We start from the raw sequence: 20,335 nt of genomic DNA on the forward strand, positions 1-20,335 counted from the left end.
GGAAAAAAGTGTTTCAATAATGCAAAATTGAATTCAACGATGTCATCTCTGTTCAGTTTAAATAGTGTCTGTGCATTTATTTGCAATCAATTCAATGATATCGCTGTAGATGAAGTGACCCCAACTAAGCAAGCCAGAGGTGATGGCGGCAAGGAACTGAAACTCCATCGGTGACAGAATGGAGAAAAAACCTTGGGAGAAACCAGGTTCAGTTGGGGGGCCAGTTCTCCTCTGACCAGACAAAACCAGCAGTTCAATTACAGGCTGCAGTAAAGTCAGATTGTGCAGAAGAATCATCTGCTTCTTGTGGTCTTGTCCTGGTGGTCTTCTGAGACAAGGTCTTTACAGGGGATCTGTATCTGGGGCTCTAGTTGTCTTGATCTCTGCTGTCTTTCAGGGATGTAGGTCCTTTCTAGGTGCTGATCCACCATCTGGTCTGGATACGTACTGGATCCGGGTGACTGCATTGACCCTCTGATCTGGATACAGACTGGATCTGGTGGCTACGGTGACCTCGGAATAAGAGAGAAACAGACTAATATTAGCGTAGATGCCATTCTTCTAATGATGTTGCAAGTACATCGGGTGTTATGGGAAGTGTTCTTGGCTTACCTAATTAATGCTGCCTAAAAATCCTGTAATGGATTTGGATATTAAAAGCATATTAGTATTTTATGAGTAAGTCAGGTTAAAGAGATAGGTCTTTAATCTAGATTTAAACTGCAAGAGTGTGTCTGCCTCCCGAACAATGTTAGGTAGGTTATTCCAGAGTTTAGGCGCCAAATAGGAAAAGGATCTGCCGCCCACAGTTGATTTTGATATTCTAGGCATTATCAAATTACCTGAGTTTTGAGAAAGTAGCGGACGTAGAGTATTATAATGTAAAAGGAGCTCATTCAAATACTGAGGTGCTAAACCATTCAGGGCTTTATAAGTAATAAACAATATTTTAAAATCTACACGATATTTGATAGGGAGCCAGTGCAGTGTTGACAGGAACGGACTAATATGGTCATAATTCCTGGTTCTAGTAAAAACTCTTACTGCTGCATTTTGGACCAGCAAAATACGTAGAAACGTGGCTTTCTAAGGTAAGATTGCGATCAAATAACACACCTAGGTTCCTAACTGATGATGAAGAATAGTTTTTTTTATAGCGACTATGCATTCCATTAGTTTTTCAAATTGGTGTGTTTCACCGGGCCATGAAGAACGTGAGTAATAGAGCTGAGTATCATCAGCATAACAGTGAAAGCTAACAACATGTTTCCTGATGATATGAATATAAAGCGTGAAGATTAGCGGCCCTAGTACTGAGCCTTGAGGGACTCCATACTGCACTTGTGATAGATATGATACATCTTCATTCACTGCTACGAACTGATGGCGATCATATAAGTACGATTTAAACCATGCTAATGCACATCCATTAATGCCAACAAAGTGTTCAAGTCTACGCAAAAGAATGTTGTGGTCAATTGTGTCAAATGCAGCACTAAGATCCAATAAAACTAATAGAGAGATACAACCACAATCAGATGATAATAGCAGATATTTTGTAACTCTAAGGAGAGCAGTCTCAGTACTATGATACGGTCTAAATCCTGACTGGAAATCCTCACATATACCATTTTTATAATATAAAAATGTGAGGATACCACCTGTTCTAGTATCTTGGACAGAAAAGGGAGATTCGAGATAGGTCTATAATTAACTAGTTCTTTGGGGTCAAGTTGTGTTTTTTTGATGAGAGGCTTAATAACAGCCATTTTGAAGGTTTTGGGGACATATCCTAATGACAATGAGGAATTAATAATAGTCAGAAGAGGATCTATGACTTCTGGAAGCACCTCTTAGGAGCTTAGATGGTATAGGTTTTAACATACATGTTGTTGGTTTAGATGATTTTAACAAGTTTATATAATTCTTCCTCTCCTATGGTAGAGAATGAGTGGAACTGTTCCTCAGGGAGTCTATAGTGCACTGTCTGATGCGATACTATAGCTGACGGCTGAATGGTTACAACGTTAATTTAGCCACTGTATTGAGGGTTATGTTTTTTTTCTTCTAAAAGAGAAGTAATCGGATCTAGCAGTTTTTAATGCTTTTCTGTAGGACAGGTTACTTTCCCGCCAAGCAATATGAAATACATATAGTTATTTTTTCCTCCAGCTGCGCTCCATTTTTCGGTCTGCTCTCTTTAGGGTGCGATTACGCTCATTATACCATGGTGTCATACTGGTTTCCTAAACCTTCCTTAAGCGTAAAGGAGCCACTGTATTTTAAATGCTAGAAAAAAGAGAGTCCATAGTTTCTGTTACATCATCAAGTTGTTTGAGAAAATGCTATTTATAACCACTAGATAGCAGCGGAAGACCACTAATGGGCTCATTCAGCTAAGTTAAACAGTACAGTTCAAAAGTTTCACAGATTCATGCCAAAACATTATAAAATTACTGTTATAACATTTAAAATCTCATTGAGTCAAAGTTTTCCATTTTGTTAATACAGACATGTCAGTTTTTTTTACAATTTTGCCACTGTAATCATATTACAGTGAAACCTGAAAATGACATCTAAACTCTTAAAAAAACTAGTTTAATCATTTAATTTCTGTGTGTGTGTCTGTCTGTCAGCTTATTCTCCATTTTGGATGTGTTTAACATCCAGGTTGGCTCAGACCACCTCAGAGAGGTTTTGGATATGCTAAGGAATTCGGATACATCAGGAAGATCGTGGCAGAAGTTATGGTTCTTCCATACTTGTAACAAGAAGTAGAATTTACAATTTTGGCAATATGAAGTTTGCACAAAACTAAATAATGATCTGAGATATCATCACTTGGCTGCATAATTTCAACACTATCAACATCAGTTCCATGTGACAGTATTAAATCTAGAGTAAGATTTCGACAATGAGTAGGTCCTGAAATGTGTTGTCTAACCCCAATAGAGTTCAGAATATTAGAATGCTGATCCCAATGCATCTTTTTCATTATCAACAAGGATATTAAAATCACCAACTATTAAAACTTTATCTGTTGCCAGAACTAACTCGGATTTAAAATCACCAAACTTTAATAAAGTCTGTATGGTGCCCTGGTGGCCTGTATACAGTAGCCAGTACAAACATAACAGGGGAGTTATTATTAACATTTGTTTCTCTGGATAATGTTATATGAAGCACCATTACTTCAAACGAGTTATACTTGAAGCCTGCCCTCCAGAAATCCACATTTGCCTTTTAGACGCGGCTTATGTTTATAACAGTAATCTTGGGGGGTGCACTCATTTAAAATAATGTAATCATCAGGTTTTAGACAGGTTTCTGTCAAACAGAGCACATCTAGATTGTCTCTATGTGCTGAGAATTAACTGACCTCTGTGACGTGAGGCAGCTAGAGGATGGTCGGTTTAGCCAGTCTGTCTGCTTCCTGACCTGGGCCCCAGTTAGTCAAGTATAAATACCAAGACTATTTGCCATAAATCTAGAGATAAATCTAGTCTTCTCTGTCAGCCTAAATATTTCCCTGCATTTATCACATGTAAATCCCTCATCTGCGACAGAGATAGATAAACTGTACATGTGACAAGAGCTGCAAATAACAATAGCAGGAGAAGCCATTACTCACCGTGCTTGATGAAATATTATTAACAGTTTTTTGAACTTTTGAAAAACTGGAGCGAGAGAAAGAAGAGAAAAGAAAACAGCGATAGGTTCGAATTGAAACGCTAAAGGCAAGCTAACGAGTCCTAATGCAATGCAGTGTACTGCACTCACAGATATAAAATAAAAGTGAACGATCAAAATTAATCTGATAAGATTGATAAAATCAGAAATATGGTGTGAATTAAGTAATTTTTTTATCACTTTAAAAAACATTGTGAGAGTGATAGTAAGATAAAGATTCTAGAGAAAAGAACAGCTACGTGGAGCTGCGATCAGCTACAGCAAGGCCAGCAGGCCAACAGGAAGCAGAAAAAACACTGTCCAACAGCGACACCCGCAGACAGAGAGGGGTAGAGCATGTCAACCTATTTAGCAGAGTATTAGGGTTTTCCTGAGAAGGGTCTCAAGTCCATAGAAGCAAGGGAATGTGCAGGGGTATCCTCACTTCCCACAATATGCTCCACAAATAAACGCTGCATTTCAGCTGGAGTCTCGTCACCCTCGTGGTGCGTCTGCATCAGCATTGGGCCTTGAGAATGATGCACCAAGCTGTGACAGAGAAAATGAGTCAGGTCTGACTCATTTTAAGGCATGACATCATGTGGGAATACCGTCGTAGTATTCATTGACTCTATTCTTTTCAAATCACCTTGATCAGACTAACTAGCTGGGAACTCAGTTTGTGGAAGTGATACAGCACAGCTTTTAATTTAGCTAAATCTTGCTGCAAGAGCTCTTCCATGGGCTTGCCTGTTACTTTTGAGATTTCTCGTAGCCCTTCAATTTAAGTCTGAGTTGCACTGCTGCAGGTGTATACACACCGATAAGGAACTCAATACTGTAAGTAACATCAGAAGAAGTAGAGCTCTGCAAAGTACAGGGGAGAGAAGGTTCTAAAGACTGCATTGCAGAGTCATGTCTGAATTCAACTATGCGCTGTTCGTGAAATTCAGTCTCAGGATCATCAATACGAATGAATCGTTCAATTGAGCCATAACCCGACAGATTTCAGCACTTCTTCATCTCCCTCAGTGTGGGTGAGACCACTGATTATTACAGTGTTGCGGACACAAATGCCTTCAGTGTGCACTACTTCCATTTCTAAAACTAGCTAGATAAACCCATTTAGCAAGTTTGTTCTGTATTATCTGTACAACCAGGCTCCTGGCTGGCTCGCCAAGTTTTGTGTAACACCTGCAACACCTGTTTGCAATGGATAGTGTATTTTTATGGACCACTAGTTTCGTCTAGGGAACCTGAGATAATCATAGTGTAAATATATGTACAGATAAAATGAATCAGGACTTTTGGTATCAGCTGATTATTTAGTTTAAAATATAAAGATAAGAACGAGAACCATTTGTTGTAAACACTCAATAAGAACAATTACAAGGAAAATAACAACAATATGAAAAAATATACAAAAGTTAGTTCCCACAAAACCCTATAGGTGCACCTTTATAAATAAAGACACACTTATATGTATGTCAAATAAATTTTGTTCACATTCATCCAATAGTTCGGTATGAATTTAAAACTCAATCAATCAATAAAAAATTAAATGTAAAGAAAATCAATGAAATTCAAGCTGAACAGTTCTCATTTTTTTTCAGTCAGGGTTAATTTACTAGACTATCTTTTCCTCAAAAAAAGGAAAAAAAAATTGAAGGAAAACGATTTTCAGAAAAAAAAAAATAAAGAAAAGTCCAGTCTTTTGAGTCTGATCCAGGAAAATGTGATTCACTATCTCAAGTGATAGGAAAAAAATATTGAAGGAAAAAATGTGAGTGAAGATCCCACCTCAACTTTGAAGAAACAGAGTTCACAAATTGGGCTTTAGGTCTAGTCAATCAGATAGTCTAGTGTCCAGATCCATGGGGCTCACCATAAAAGGAAATATCCAGGAATTATTTCCACAGGAACAAAAACCTGACCTGTATTTTAGGTCAAAATGATAACATTACTTCAAATTACTTCAAACTTCTATCTTCTTATTTCAGAGTGAAATAATTTTAAGACAGTGGTAAGCTGCATTATCATCACATTACAGCAATAACCAAAATAAATTACAAATGCCCACCACATAAAGGAAGCTTAGATTCTTATACTCATATTAAACCATGCATACACATTATCATAAACTCAAGACTTCACTTAAACACATGCTTTATAGAACTTCATCACAAAATTCCATGTAACCCATTTACAGATCGTTATTAAACCAGCATTTATCTCACTTCAACCATAAACATACAAAACATATTTATAAAATATTTGGTCTCAAAATAACGATGTTTAGACACATTACCCACAGAAGCTCTGCTTTAACGCTCTTCTCAAAATGGAGGATTCAATTCTTCCTCTGCACAAGAGCACATTCTAGGAAGAGCAGGCTTAAAGGGGCAGTACTCTATTTTCACATACATGACATAACCAGATAAAAACACATACAAAAAAAATTCCTTTTCGTTTCTTTCTTTTCAGAAATATATTCTTGGAAATATATTCTTGTTTTGTTATAAAAATAAATTATATTTTTTTTTATAAAATCAACATAAATGAGCACTATTCTGTATTATGTAGTATATCTCTTGTCACTACTATGTAGCTAAATCACCTGTGCTACATGTTGTTTATCATAATTTTGTCTGGCAACTTTGAGTGGTCAATGGCATTGCATCTTTTAACCATGTTCTGTTTCGGTCTCAGAGGCCCCAATTATTTATGTGTAAAAATAACAATTTTGATATTAACTTATTTTCCTGCAAATTCTTTTTATACACTACCAGTAAATCTTTTTTTTTATGTTTTCAAGGAATATATAATGCTTACAATGGCTGCATTTATTTGATAAAAATCAAGTAAAACAGTTATATTGTGAAATATTATTGCAATTTAAAACAAATGTTTAATATTTTAAAATACAATTAATTCCTGTGAAAGCAAAGCTGTATTGTCTGCAGCCGTTACTTCTTTGTCTCACACGGTGCTCAATTAATCAACTAAATATATTACAACAAAACAAAACTTTTCTTTTAAATTGCAATCAAGTCAAATATGTAAGGGATAATGTACATCCAGTGTTGTTCTTGCAGAATAAACCCAGACGCAAAGCTTCGTGAAGATAGCAGTTGCGAGCAAGCTGCAAATTCAAACCAAACAGGAAAAGGTTGAGGTCTGCTTAGTTGCAGGGAGATCCCTCTTGGGAAGACCATGGCACATGAGCAGTTGGTCCCTCCTTCTCCACTGGCAGCTCTGTGGATGTATGTGTTGTGACGAGCACTCCCAGAGGAATCAGCGTCGCCCTGGCAACCAACAGAAAAGACCTGCACGTCCTTGTCACCGGCTGATCTGTCACAGCTGCTCCCCATCAGCCTGCACACTCTTAAGGAGCACACGCTGCACTCAAACGACGGTCTCGAACCGAATCCAACGCTGGTCTAATCCCTGTCTCATCTCTTCACAGAAAGCAGCGAGTGACAGACAGCCCACCCACTTTGGAGCACGTCAGGACACCCACTTTCACCTTAACTGGCACCGAAGAGCATGGAGTTCACACGGGAAGCACCGGCCACCGAAAAGCGGAGCAGCACATTTCACCAGGCACCCCAGAATATTCAATAAATCCACCCTCTGGGGCTTTTGATTTCAAGCACCTCTTGTCGAGTGATTCTTCACCCCGTGACAGTGTCCATTGCTCGAACTGGACACATACAGTTAAGCTTCTTCTGGTCGGGCTCCCAGAAGGGAAGAGGGCAGAAGGCCTGTAGCACTTTCAGTTGTGGTGTGTCAGAGGTAACCTTTGGAACATAACCTCCTCAAGGTTATAAAAATGCTTTGGCCGCAAAGTCAAGATGAGTAGGGGCCACTGAGAGGGCCTGACGGTCTCCAACTAACTTCAGAGATGTAATCGCCAACAGGAAAACAGTCTTTACAGGCAGATGATGATCTGATATCTTCAGAATCGGCTCAAATGGAGCTTTACAGAGATCATCTAACATCACAATCAAGTCCCAGGGGGGAACACGGGACCATACTGGGGGCCTCAGCCTCAGAGCATCGTGGAGGAAACTTGTCACTAGGGGGTGTCTTCCCACTGACTGGCCACCAAGGGGGACATGGTAGGCTGCATTGGCCATCACGTAAACTTTAAGGTGGATTTGTTAAACCTTGCAGAGAACCTGGCTTGCTCTGAGTGAGATGAGTTTTTCCTGGGACTACACAAGGATCTAGTGCAACAGCTTTTAAAAGGGTCGAGAATGCAGACCTCCTTTGTAGTTGATGTAAGAGACCACTGATGTGTTGTCGGTGCGCACCAACACGTGGTTACCTCTCAGGTCTGGAAGGAAGTGTTTTAATGCTTGATACATGGCCAGCATCTCCAGACAATTGATATTGACAATTGACCACTCCACTCATAACCACACCCCAGTCTGTGAGGGATGCATCTGTCACTAGCATTACACAGCGACAAGGAGCTCCCAGCACCGGGCCCTGATTCATGAACCAAGATTTCTTCCACATGTCTAAGGCATGGATGCATCGCCAAGTGATCTTGATTGTTCGAAATGGATTCCCCGTCGGGGAAAATCCCTTGGTCTTGAGCAACCACTGTAGGGCACAACTGTACAGCAGGCCAAGAAGTATCACATTGGACGCAGCTGCCATCATTCCCAGCAGTCTCTGAGACTGCTTGACAATGAGTGACTGGCCTTCTCTGAATCTCTTGACTGACGTGAGGATTGACTCAATATGAGAAGGCACTTGCCTGCATCGTGTTCAAATCCCACACCACGCCTAGATAAGGGGTCATCTGTAATGGAGAAAATACACTTTTCTTGGCATTCAGTCTCAATTCCGGCTCCCCCATGTGGGCAAGAATGACATCTCGATGTCGAACCACCATCTGCTCTGACTGAGCTAAAATCAACCAATCGTCTATATAATTTAGTATGCAGGTGCCCTTAGTCGCAGTGGAGCCAGAGCAGCATCCACACACTTCGTAAACGTGCAGGGTGAGAGTGCATGTCTGAACAGAAGTACTCGATATTGGTATGTGTCACCCCCGAAAGCGAACCGCAGAAACGTCCTGTGTTGTGGAAGGATGGAGAAATGGAAGTATGCACCTGACTGACTCGCGTCAGGACTTTTTTATCCAGAGGACTTCCTAGCCTGAAGTATGGTCCTCAGAACTGACAAGGTCAATGAGAGATGCCTCTCCGCTGCCACCATAGCTGCCATGGACCGCCCAATAGCACGGGCGGTCTCCTTGGTGGAGCGGAGAGCAAGATCAGCAGTTTTCCTCAACTCTGTAATGTTATCAGAACTAAGCTCATCCAGCTCCTTAAGCAGGTCTGCCTGGTATGCCTGTAACACAGACACTGTGTGCAGACACGCACTTGCCTGACCAGCTGCCGCATAACCCTTGCCCATCAGCACTGATGTTATACGCAGCGGCTTGGAGGGCAGTGCCAGAGCCTTCAGGGATGTTGTGGTCCTGGGGACAGATAGCTGGCTAGTATCTGTTCAACCCAGGGCATCGCTCTGTAACCTCGCTCACTCAACCCTGCTACATTTCCATAGTAATCGACATCTCAGTGTGGAGATCGGGGAAGAACAGCAGGCTCCGGCATGCAGGTGGTGACCTCGATTGCAGGAAGCGTTCATCCAGCTTGCTTCGCTGCAGCTCGGCTTGACTCTCAGTGGGCCAATTGATTTTTAATTGGGCTACCACACGAGTCACCACCTCCAACAACTCCTCGTACTGGGGTGGTAGAGGGGCGAAACCTCATCAACGTTCTCCACGTCAACCTCCTCAGAGGAAGACAGGCAAAGCGCCAAGCCTTTACCCCGGGAGGAAGTAGCCTAGGCAGATCTGGTGGGTGAGGAAGGAGATAGGGACACGCCCATCTCCATTCCCTACAGCAGATCTAACTGTGAACCCCATGAATGCAGCCTCCGCTCCCTCTCGGCGGAAGCGGGACCAGCACCTCTAGGAATGCTGCTGAAGTCTCCCTCGTCAAAGAGAGCCTTCTGGGAATGTGGCAAATGCAGTGGGAGCCTCGAGAGCTGACTGAGCGTGCTCTGCTCCCAAACAAGAATGTGGTCACGCAGAGGGCGTTCCCCATAGCGTTCGACGCAGCTCGAGTTCCTGGAGAGGAACCGCATACACAACATTTCATCACAAAATAATTAAGGCAATAAAATAATTAAGATGAAAATGTTTTAAAACCTTACCAGTTTGTTAGTTCTCTTATAATCCATTACAGCGTACAAAACAGTTGTAGCAAAATGGCAGCAGCTGCGTTTGTATGAAATGAGAGTGAGTCCACGATAACATAATTAAACAATTGTACACCATTTTGAATCAAGTTTCAAAATCAAAATCAAAATTTTATTAGCTAAACAAATGCAAAGCTTCCACCAAGGAAAAAAATGTTCAAACAAGAGTACAGCGCAGACTGCTGTTGATGAGCCTGTGTAATTAACTTTTACAGGTTGTTATCCAGGGATAATATACAACAATATTGCGAATGACCAATCAGAATCAAGTATTCCACAGAGCCGTGTAATAATCAATAATCAATTATGAATTAATTATTAATCAATAATTACATCCTTGGTGCACATAAAATACTTATTTTAGAAGAAACTTATTATTTATTCCAAAACATTTCACTAGTATTTTTGAGACATTAAAATGGCCTTAAGGTTCTCCCAGATCCCCAAGGGAGCACAACGATGATTTTTGTAAACCAATGAACTCACTGTCATTTTTAACTCTAATAAGTGTAATTCAACAGACTTTTAATTATTCAATGTATTTTTAACAGGGCCCCACAGGTGTCCTACCAGAAAAATACACTAATTTCTACATGTAACATGGGTTGCTCCTGCTCTATCAAACACTGGGATCCCATATGTGCCAGCAATGGCTTGACCTATGCCTCCCCATGCCTCGCTGGCTGTCAGACCTCCACTGGATATGGCAAGGATATGGTAAGCTATTCTTTCCAGACATCTACATGCCTATTGCTGAATCAGTTTTGCTAACAGACCTCTATACAGTTATGGCCAGAATTATGGACACCCTTGGCAAATATGAACAAAGTCTGTGAAAATAAATCTACACCGTTAATCCTTATGATCTTTTATATAAAATAACAACTATCTCAAAACCTAACCTTTCATTGAAGTAAAACAACCGAAACAATTAAATGAATAAAATAATGCCCCTTTTATTGTTGCCAAAAGAACAGCTCTAAGTCTTCTCCTATAATGCCTGATGAGTTTGGAGAACACCTGACAAGAGATAAGAGAGCACTCCTTCATACGGAATCACTCAAAACCCTTCAGATTCCCAGCTCCATGTTGGTGCTCTTCAGTTCACCCCACTTTTTCTATAGGGTTCAGATCAGGGACCTGGGATAGATGCTTAATAGAACAGAAGCTTAATTTTGTGCTCATTTAACCTTTTTTGTGTTAATTTTGAAGGAATTTTTATTTATTTATTTTTTGGATGGAAGATCCAACCATGGCCCATTATAGTCTTATAATCGGCCATGGTCTTACTCTATAGGCTTATTCACAAACCCATTTTGAGTGTTTGCTGATAAAAAGCTCATTTTTATTTTCATCTAACCATACAGAGAGAGAGAGAGAGAGAGAAAAAAAATAATAAATATAAAAAAAAAAAAAAAAAAAAAAAAAAAAAACAAGTCGTCCATGGAATGTTCCTATTTAGATAGCTTAATGTATGCAGGTGTGGATGTAAACGTAAATAAAAATAAATAAAATGAATACAATGAAACATATAAATAAAATGAGTCATCAGCCCCTAAAACTGGGTGCAATAATTTGGCATTTAGATCAAATGTTCCGTAAAGTGAGATTACAGTTGGGCCAAGATGCCCCGGAGATCTTTCATAATTTTCATTTTTGTGCCATTACAACTAAATTGTTAATTATTTCCAATTGATTCCCATAAAACTCGCATATAAAGGTGTCAAAGTTTATCAGTATATGGACATTGCTCTTAAAGGGATAGTTCATCCCAAAATTACATTTGGATGTTTATCTGCTTACCCCCAGGGCATCTAAGATGTAGGTGACTTTGTTTATTCAGTAGAACACAAATTATGATTTTTAACTACAGCTGTTTCAGTTTCTCAGCCGTACAATACTTGGCAATGGTAACAGAATCAATCAATCAATCAATCAATCAATCAATCAATCACCTTTATTTATATAGTGCTTTAAACAAAATACATTGCGTCAAAGCACTGAACAACATTCATTTGGAAAACAGTGTCTCAATAATGCAAAATGATAGTTAAACGCAGTTCATCATTAAATTCAGTTATGTCATCTCTGTTCAGTTTAAATAGTGTCTGTGCATTTATTTGCAATCAAGTCAATGATATCGCTGTAGATGAAGTGACCCCAACTAAGCAAGCCAGAGGTGACAGTGGCAAGGAACCGAAACTCCATCGGTGACAGAATGGAGAAAAAACCCTGGGAGAAACCAGGCTCAGTTGGGGGGCCAGTTCTCCTCTGACCAGACGAAACCAGTAGTTCAATTCCAGGCTGCAGAAAAGTCAGATTGTGCAGAATAATCATCTGTTTCCTGTGGTCTTGTCCTGGTGGTCCTCTGAGACAAGGTCTTTACAGGGGATCTGTATCTGGGGCTCTAGTTGTCCTGGTCTCCGCTGTCTTTCAGGGCAGTAGAGGTCCTTTCTAGGTGCCTGTCCACCATCATGTCTGGATACGTACTGGATCCGGGTGACTGCAGTGACCCTCTGATCAGGATACAGACTGGATCTGGTGGCCACGGTGACCTCGGAACAAGAGAGAAACAGACAAATATTAGCGTAGATGCCATTCTTCTAATGATGTAGAAAGTACGGTGTTATGTGAAGTGTTTCCGGTTCCGGTTTACCTAATTAATGCAGCCTAAAAATCCTTAAACGGATTTTGATATTAAAAGCATATTAGTATATTATGTGTAAGCCAGGTTAAAGAGATGGGTCTTTAATCTAGATTTAAACTGTAAGAGTGTGTCTGCCTCCCGAACAATGTTAGGTAGGTTATTCCAGAGTTTAGGCGCCAAATAGGAAAAGGATCTGCCGCCCGCAGTTGATTTTGATATTCTAGGTATTATCAAATTGCCTGAGTTTTGAGAACGTAGCGGACGTAGAGGAGTATAATGTAAAAGGAGCTCATTCAAATACTGAGGTGCTAAACCATTCAGGGCTTTATAAGTAATAAGCAATATTTTAAAATCTATACGATGTTTGATTGGGAGCCAGTGCAGTGTGGACAGGACCGGGCTAATATGGTCATACTTCCTGGTTCTAGTAAGAACTCTTGCTGCTGCATTTTGGACTAGCTGTAGTTTGTTTACCAAGTGTGCAGAACAACCACCCAATAAAGCATTACAATAGTCTAACCTTGAAGTCATAAATGCATGGATTAACATTTCTGCATTTGACATTGAGAGCATAGGCCGTAATTTAGATATATTTTTGAGATGGAAAAATGCAGTTTTACAAATGTTAGAAACGTGGCTTTCTAAGGAAAGATTGCGATCAAGTAGCACATCTAGGTTCCTAACTGATGACGAAGAATTGACAGAGCTTAGACAGTGTTCTAGGTTATTACAATCAGAGTTTTTAGGCCCTATGATTAACACCTCTGTTTTTTTCTGAATTTAGCAGTAAGAAAATACTCGTCATCCAATTTTTTATATCGACTATGCATTCCATTAGTTTTTCAAATTGGTGTGTTTCACCGGGCTGCGAGGAAATATAGAGCTGAGTATCATCAGCATAACAGTGAAAGCTAACACCATGTTTCCTGATGATATCTCCCAAGGGTAACATATAAAGCGTGAAGAGTAGCGGCCCTAGTACTGAGCCTTGAGGTACTCCATACTGGGCTTGTGATCGATATGATACATCTTCATTCACTGCTACGAACTGATGGCGGTCATATAAGTACGTTTTAAACCATGCTAATGCACTTCCACTGATGCCAACAAAGTGTTCAAGTCTATGCAAAATAATGTTGTGGTCAATTGTGTCAAACGCAGCACTAAGATCCAATAAAACTAATAGAGAGATACACCCACGATCAGATGATAAGAGCAGATCATTTGTAACTCTAAGGAGAGCAGTCTCAGTACTATGATACGGTCTAAATCTATGAGAGTAAAAAAAAAACATGCACAGACAAATCCAAATTAAAACCTGTGAGGGTTTTGTGGAAAGACACAAAATGGTCGGTCTGTGCAAGAAACAGAACAGTATTATTATTTAATTTTTTTTTTTTTTTTTTTTTTATACCTCTGATTCACGCAAAGTCCAAACTGTTAAAACTCTTGTGAACGCACTTCACAGCAGCAAGCGAGGCTTCTTCTTCTTCTTCTGCTTTTTGGTGGATCACAGACTTATAAGTGCATTACTGCCACCTAAACAGTTAGGGCATTGCATGAATCAGAGGTAAAAAAACAATATTAATACTGTTCAGTTTCTTGCACAGACTGATCACTTTGTGTCTTTAAACATCAATGTATCATCACGAGTTGCAGGGTTTAATATGATTCGTCTGTACATGTTTTTTTTTTTACTCTAATATATTGTTACCATTGCATTGTATGGCTGAGAGACTGCAACGGCTAAAGTTAGAAATAATAATTTGTGTTCTACTGAAGAAACAAAGTAACCTTAATCTTGGATGCCCTGAGGGTCATAAGATAAACATGAAATTTTCTTTTTTGGGTGAACTTTCCCTTTAAGGAGGGATTATAGGCTATATGTGTGCTATATATTGTGAAATCCTAAAAATAGGGTTCAATAATCTGAGACCACTAGTAAAAATAACAGGTAATTTCTTTCTTTCTTTCTTTCCTTTTTCTTTTAATCATAAATTATGTTTTGGTATTTACTGTGCCCCCATTTTTACAGCAGCTCTTGAGCTTCCATGGGTGAGTTTATGTAAACCTGATGATACATGTAATGCCAGCATGGATTGAGAATGTTCCAAAGAGCATGTTGTGTGCTTAAATGAAATCTGACCTTTTGTATAAAAAAAGTGAACATGGTTTGCTTATATATGATTAGTGACCTAGAATCAGTGTTAAATATGTGTTTAACCTAAATGTCTTCATTGTCCTTGACTGTCACAAAAAAAAAAAAAAAAAAAAAAAAAAAAAATCCTGAAACTGTTTATAGGTGTCTAGGTTTAAATGAAACAAACAAACAAACCAAAAATGTCCCAGATTTCATATGTACTGTAGTCTCAGATATTTAGATCGACTAAATTTTTTGGTATTGTAGTAGGCCTAGTTGACATAATGTTATTCTTTTAAAGGTATTCCACAACTGCACCTGTATTGGAGAGGCGCCGCTCCCATTTGCAAACATGTCAGCAGTGCTGGGCCAGTGCCCTCGCAAGAGTGATTGTGACTACATGTTTAAGTTCTACATGGTGGTGACAGTCATTGGTGCCTTTTTCTCAGCTTGTGGAGCCACACCAGGTTACATTGTTCTGCTCAGGTAATGAATCTCCCAAAAGTAAAACAACAGACACCTTTAGAGACTTAATTGTCTTTAAGGAAGACTGTGTAATATAGTATGTGGGTCCTCATGATACAAAAATAGGTTTCTTTATTTTTATAGACTTGTATATACTGTTTGAAATTAACCTTCCTGTTAGGGACAGGGGCACAAATCAAAATTAAATTCTGTGATATGGGATCTTTGTTTTAGAACCGAATACAACAATTTGGCTTAAAAATGAATACATGTTCTTATGACTGCTCTTTTCATAGATCCATAAATCCAGAACTAAAATCTTTGGCTCTTGGTATTTATATTTTGATTGTTCGGACACTGGGTAAGAAGATTGATTTCATTCTGTACACAATTTTATTAAACAACAGATAAAAAAGTATATTTAGCTGATCTGAGAAACTTTCCAAAGGTGGCGTGCCCCCTCCTATTTATTTTGGAGCCTTGATTGACAGGACCTGTCTGAAATGGGGCACAAAACAATGTGGAGGAAAAGGAGCGTGTCGTATCTATGATTCTGGTGCCTTCAGGTTAGTTAACTTACACTGGCAGAAATTCAGCATTTCCATAAACACTTTTCCAATCATTGGCTAGTTGGTCCACAAAAAAAAAAAAAAAAAAAAAAAAAAAAATACTGTATAATGTCTGTCTAAAACCTTAGAGCCACAATATTTATGTATTTATGTAACAATGAAATTACTTGATCCTTCTGAAAATATTCACATTGATGGTAATTTTCACCGAGGAGCTGAATCCGTGACCCGGCGACTCAGCAGTGGTCCAGTAGCAGTGGCAATGGGACGTCTCTGTTCCCTCCTTCAGGGAACAAGGGTTACAGATGTAACTGAGACGTTCCCTTTCAGTTGGTCTCTCTCAACGTCATGTCGGTGACTGACGAATTGGGATCCCCACCAAAGCGCCATGAATGCTACCCCTTCCAGTGTCCTGTGTGAGCTGCCTGCGCCCCTTTTTGGTGTAAGCCGGGGCTCATAACAAGAAGACCAGTCACTGTTGCCATAGCACTACCCGCTTGGTGAGATTGGTTAACACTGGGGAAACCTACACGTTCCAGTTGGAACAGGAATCTTGCGGAAGCCCTATCCTTCCCAAAGGTGGATTTGGAGGCACTTGGAAGATCGAAGTGGCAATTTGAACCCTTTTGGAAATGGCAGAAGTCTGCCAGGGAAACACAGACTCTGAGGCTATACCATGGACTTTAAACATATGGGAACCACTTAGGTCTCTAAATATGGAAACCAGCCCTCTACCTGTTCTCACTTCATTGAGTGAGGGCCTAGTGTCAGATGTTCTGCCACATCTGGCTGCCAAGAGGATGGAGGAGCTTGACAGGGTCTACAGTACGGACACTCTGAAGCAATCATAGCAAGCTGACATTAAACCGGGGCCTCTCAGTGCCTTTAACCATTTGAGGTCAGAACACAGGAGGACACCAGCTCCACATGAAGACTATAGAATCTAGCTCACCACCTGATTCCTGAAGGGGGTAGTGGAAACCTTAGGCACATAGCCAGGCCAGGGCCTCAGGATACCTGGGAGACAGCTGGTCAAAACTCTAGGCATGAATCATCAACCGAAAATGAATGCAGGTCCCGTACCCTCTTGATGGAGACCAGTGCTGTAGTGTTTTATGCACCAGAGACAGGTCCCAAGAGGGTATGAAGGGGGGCCGGGTAGGATTAAACCTTCTCACCCTCCTTTCTTCAGTCAGGAAGTAGAAAAACTGGCAGTGAGAGGTTTCTAGAGAGGCAAACAGGTCTACCTGAGTGCCCCAGAGATGTCTCCAAATCAGCTAGACCATCTGGCGATGGAGTCTCCATTCCCCCCGGGAGCCTAAATCATGACAGCTCGTCTGCCATATGGTTGAGCAGACCAGGAATGTGAAAGGCATGAAGTTACCTCAGAACCTTTAAACTTCAAAAGAGTAGGTGGTGTCCATTTGGACCAGTATGTGCTTGCATTCTAAACTTGCCCTCTGAGTGTGCTTGACCTTTGAGATGGTTCAAGGCAAGGTGCACTGCTAAAAACTCTTGGCAATTAATATGCCAGTGTAGATGTGGGCCCGTCCACACCCCCAACACTGCGTGCCCATCATATGTGGCCCCCCAGCAGGCGGTGGTGGCATCCGTGTTAACCACAGCATGCCTTGACACCTGTTCTAGGGGCACTCTTGCCTGGAGGAACATAAGGTCTTATCAAGCATCCCCAGTGGTGTAACTGCCGCTGCAGCTGCCATATACCCCAGGAGCCTCTGAAATAGTTTCAGTGGGACTGCTGTCTTGCCCTTGAATGATCCATGCTCGCTCCTCTGTGAGGCGTGCTGTCTGTTTGACCGAATCTAACTCAGATCGAGATCATCTGCATTGGGGACAGTTTGCCCTGCCGGGTGGAGGTGGTATTAGGACAGAAACTGTATCCCATTGACCGCTCCACCGGGGGGATCCCTGTGTACCCCCTAGCTGCACCACCATGAAGAAACCAATTCAGGAAACGGTGGAGTTTTCCTGGAGGAAACGATGCCTGGGCCACATCTCCAAGATGGTCATCTTCCCACAATGGGAACATGACTCATCCGCGAACGCCACCTCAGCGTGTTTAATGCCCAGACATGTGAGGCAGTGATCGAGTGAAAAAAAAAAAAAAATCCATCGGGTGACAGAATGGAGAAAAAAACCTTGGGAGAAACCAGGGTAAGTCGGGGGGCCAGTTCTCCTCTGGCCAGACGAGACCAGCAGGTTAATTCCAAGCTGCAGCTAAGTGAGATTGTTCAGAAAAATCATCTGGTTCCTGTGGTCTTGTCCTGAAGGCCGTCTAGGAGACAAGGTCTTGACTGTTGATCTGTATCTGGGGCTGATCTAGTTCCACTGACATTCAGGGATGTAGAGAGGTCCGTCCGCCTACACAAGAAGCTCCCTAGAGCATACTATACTCCTCACACAAGAAGCAGTTAGGTAGGAGCAGAACAATGTTATCACTCAGTTCAGAAGCATAAAGCCTGGTATGCTTTGCACCTGCTGCCTTTTTATGCTCACATTGTGATCATTGGGCAACTGGATGCAATCATTGCATGCCAATGTCCATTGGCTCGTTTAGTTTAGACTCAAAGTGGATTGGTCTTCATAAGCGAGTTTCCAATTTGTTGGTCACAGACGTGATGTCAAGAGTAACTGACTGACTGGTAACTGTTTTAAATGACCACAATTATAATCCTCAGGTGCCCACTAACGCCACCATCAGCTCAAAATTTGACTTTTCTGCAACTCTTTATAAAACATTTGAAACCTTTTGTTCTAGAAAATATTTCATTACCTTTATGTTTGTAGTCATAAAGTCTACAAAACTACATACAAAACTTTCACATATATAGAGCTTCTGTCTTTATTTTTTTGCCCTACAGAAATGCTTTCTTGGGTCTTATTTATGGCCTGTATTCCTTATCCTACGTGTTGTGGGGAGTCCTGTACAACAGACTGTCTCATCGTGAAAAGAAGCTTGCAATAAAGAACCGATTAAAAGCTCCAGAACAGGATGACAATGGTGTTTCTTCTGGCAATAGGAATGTATCTTCAGCTATTGTAAAATGCAGCGAAAACCCGGACCAGGAAACCACTATCTGAAGTTTTGCTTCCAGCACTTTTGGAAAGTCCAATGTATGTATTGCTCCAAAGAAAGTGCTAGAGGAGTTATCCATATCCATATAAAATGTAAAGGTTTTAGTAATGAAATTTTGTTAATTTGTAGATTTATATATTAGATGCTGTTATTTCCTGGATCTAATGCATATATTTGTATTTGCATTATTTACACATGTAAAGAACAACAAATAAGTAATACCAAAATTAATATCAATATATTATACTCAAAGTAAACATGCCTAGGTATGCATAATATGGTTAATCAGACCAGAACATTGTTACATAGAGTTACTGTTATTGTGTCAGGTCATTTTAAGATCACAGTATCATATGTGTTTCTTGTCATGTCCTAATGGTTTACATTAAGGTCATATATATCATCACACTTTGTCATTTTTATATGTATATGTGTTGTTTTGTAAAACCTAGAGAATTCCTGGATGGAATTGTATACAACTGATAGCAATGGACAGGGTGTAATTTACATTGGAGCATTTGACAACATTACTTATAAACTGTGATTGTGTACTTTATAATACTTAAAATCCCTTATGAAGGAAAGATAAATGCTTAGTAAGAACTGGTAGCACTTTATTTTACAGTCCTGCTCCTCATGTACATACTAGGTACTTATTATAGTAATTACAATAACTATGTAATAACTAGGTACTAACGCTGAACCTACCCCTAAACCTAACTTTACGCCATGTAGTTACCTTGTATTACCAGAACTTTCTTAGATAAGTACACTGTAAGTACACTTTAAGTACACGTATAAATATATATATATATATATATATATATATATATAAAGCCACCGACAGCTAAACGGAACGATCACTCTGGTCAGTACAATGCGATTAATTGCTATAAATCACAACCAATAATGTGATTAAACATGATTAAAATACATAAAATATACCTTTAGTGTAAAAAAGCACTTACCTGTTTCAAGTGACCAATCTCAGATCTTTAGGATCCAGTTTTTTTTAGGATCCACTTGTGATGTGTGTTTTAAATACTTATCTGACCAACTTTTAAAACTATTTAAAAGTTTTTGAAAATAATTCCCTTCTACTATCTTGTCTAAAAGTCAAAAATATGAATTAGTGTAAATGCTCATGTAATGTGTACACGTAGGCTATTGCATCTTTAGTCTATTGGAATACGTATGTACACATAGTACTTATTTGCAAAATGACATCACCATTTACTGACCTGGGATAAATAATTACACTTTCACAGATTTTTGTGAATGGGGATCATTTTGACAACAATGCCACATATGCAAAACGTTTAAAAAACATGAAGGTAAAACGTTTCCATTTACAGTACAGTATAGCTGTCAAAAGTTATATATGCTTATTATGTGCTTGTTACCTAATTTTTGCTGCAATTGGACTTTGCATTAGAGGTCTTCACAGTGCACCCGAGACCCGTCGA

General features: G+C 40.0%; 1 protein-coding gene across 1 annotated transcript in view; it reads left to right on the plus strand.

Moving 5' to 3' along the window:
• LOC127972607 (solute carrier organic anion transporter family member 1C1) overlaps positions 1-19,472 on the plus strand; it is a 32,121-nt gene extending 12,649 nt beyond the window's left edge. Inside the window, exons 11-15 of the mRNA XM_052576241.1 lie at positions 10,503-10,668; positions 15,040-15,224; positions 15,500-15,564; positions 15,652-15,769; positions 18,655-19,472. Of these exons, the coding sequence (XP_052432201.1) occupies positions 10,503-10,668; positions 15,040-15,224; positions 15,500-15,564; positions 15,652-15,769; positions 18,655-18,874 (754 nt within the window). The 3' untranslated portion in view covers positions 18,875-19,472. The remainder of the gene's footprint in view (positions 1-10,502; positions 10,669-15,039; positions 15,225-15,499; positions 15,565-15,651; positions 15,770-18,654) is intronic.
• The last annotated feature ends 863 nt before the right edge of the window (positions 19,473-20,335 follow it).

This window comes from Carassius gibelio, chromosome A4 (assembly GCF_023724105.1).
Source record: "Carassius gibelio isolate Cgi1373 ecotype wild population from Czech Republic chromosome A4, carGib1.2-hapl.c, whole genome shotgun sequence".
In the NCBI taxonomy this organism is placed as follows: domain Eukaryota; kingdom Metazoa; phylum Chordata; class Actinopteri; order Cypriniformes; family Cyprinidae; genus Carassius; species Carassius gibelio.